The sequence below is a fragment of the Glandiceps talaboti genome, chromosome 19, assembly GCF_964340395.1.
Source record: "Glandiceps talaboti chromosome 19, keGlaTala1.1, whole genome shotgun sequence".
NCBI classification, from domain to species: Eukaryota; Metazoa; Hemichordata; class Enteropneusta; family Spengelidae; genus Glandiceps; species Glandiceps talaboti.
Genome location: NC_135567.1, coordinates 20,448,251 through 20,450,305, shown reverse-complemented (window position 1 = coordinate 20,450,305; position 2,055 = coordinate 20,448,251). Strand labels below are relative to the sequence as shown.

Sequence of the window (2,055 nt, the reverse complement as noted above, 5' to 3'; positions counted from 1 at the left end):
ACTAGGGACTAATCTAGTCCATGATCCTGACTAATAAATGATAGTATGTTTCTAGTGAGAACCATGGATATAGTCCACTAGGGACTAATCTAGTCCATGATCCTGACTAATAAATGATAGTATGTTTCCGGTGAGGACCATGGATATAGTCCACTAGGGACTAATCTAGTCCATGATCCTGACTAATAAATGATAGTATGTTTCCGGTGAGAACCATGGATATAGTCCACTAGGGACTAATTTAGTCAATGATCCTGACTAATAAATGATAGTATGGTTCTAGTGAGGACCATGGATATAGTCCACTAGGGACTAATTTATCATTCTCAGTGGAAGACTCAAATGAAGTCATAGATTCATTATGGACTATAATTTTGCCATAAATTTGAAAAACTATTGGTCAGTATAATTTTGCCATAAATTTGAAAAATATGTCTTTTAAATGAATTTTAAAGAAAATTTGTCAAACAAAACCATATATTTTTTGTAACAATAAATGTTATTAACTTTCAGACTATTGGTGATATTGAACGTGACCTCTACAAATACAATCCTGACGAGGTAAACCGAGAGCGACTTAATATTTCAAAAACCGTCTGTGCTCAAGAGTCATTGACATCAGGAAGAGTGAATTATTATCAAAAAACATATCATCTCCTACAGTGGAAGAATTATCACTTTTTAATGGGTCTTACGCCTAAAGTTGGAACAACCATGTGGAAAGCGATATTTAGGAATTCAAAGGAACCATCGCTGAGGCAATACTCACGACTAGTCAAACTTAAGGAGAAAGTTGGAAATGAAAAACTTAGAACTGATACCAAAATTGTGTTTTATCGTGAACCTCTGGAGAGATTAGTATCATGTTATTATAACAAATTTTACAAAGAATCAGGCGTTGCAAAAAAATACGAGAGAAGTTACAGATCTTTTTTGCTCAAATATCGGCCAGGTGTGTCTGTTAATGATTTGCAAAATGGCAGACGACTTAATCTGACTTTTGCTGAGTTTGCTGAGTTTGTTGTGGAGTACGGAGTATCTAGACAAATTGACGGGTTTAACCATCACTGGTATCCTCAATACATGGTGACTAATATATGTTTAATTGACTACGATTTCATTGGACATTATGAAACGCTAGCAACTGATGGCCCCTACGTTCTAAAGCTTCTTGGCATTGAAGACGTGGTCAAATTCCCTCCTATACATAATAGTACAGGCAGGAATCGCTTCATAGAAGAATTCAAAACACTGTCACCAGAACTAGTGAAAAATTTGACTCTTTACTATCAACTGGATTACAAAATATTGGGTTATGAGGTTCCAGAAGAACTAAAAATGATGGTTGCTACATTGTCGTAAACACAAAAGCCCTCTTTACAATGATAATGACACTTACGACACTTTGCGGCACAGTTGCGTCAGTGAAAACGTACATCATTATCGCAAACCATGACCGTTTTACGGTACCGTTCTTAACGAGCTGGTCCCTACTGGGAAGTGTAGTGGTAGAAATAATAACTCTGGTTTGTGAGAATGATGTATATGCTCTGGATAGGCCTTTCTAAAATTTGACACATGGTGGTACTGTACTTCCTGTCTATGTGTACCTTGGGGGTATACATGGTACAGGTTACTTGGTTAATCATAGAGCACTGCTACTTTCCTTGATGTCTGAACAATACGAAAAACATCCCTGATTTACACTTCTACAGAATACCAAAGCTCTTAAGAAACAGTACTATGAAGTGACGAGCGAGCGAGAGTGCTATATCGTCAATTTCCTGTTTGTAGTTAGGAATAGCTGAGTAAAGTCTTAGTACATATTTGACTGATTACAAACTTGAAATCCCTCATGTAGGCAAAACAGAAGTTTTGAATAATAGATACAGAAGTCTTTGAAGTGCATGTATGTTCCAAGTGTTAGTGTAATATGTTTCAAGAATCAGCGCAGCCAATCCTTTAGTGACCTTGAAAAGCCATTTTCAGCAACGCTGCATCCTCCGTAAAACAGAGATACAAGAAGTAGCAAATCTGGCTTAGAACAGGCCTATA

General features: G+C 36.7%; 1 protein-coding gene across 1 annotated transcript in view; it reads left to right on the top strand.

Moving 5' to 3' along the window:
• LOC144450131 (carbohydrate sulfotransferase 11-like) overlaps positions 1–1,362 on the top strand; it is a 3,507-nt gene extending 2,145 nt beyond the window's left edge. The window contains exon 3 of the mRNA XM_078140699.1: positions 514–1,362. Within this exon, the coding sequence (XP_077996825.1) occupies positions 514–1,362 (849 nt within the window). The remainder of the gene's footprint in view (positions 1–513) is intronic.
• Positions 1,363–2,055: the final 693 nt, after the last annotated feature.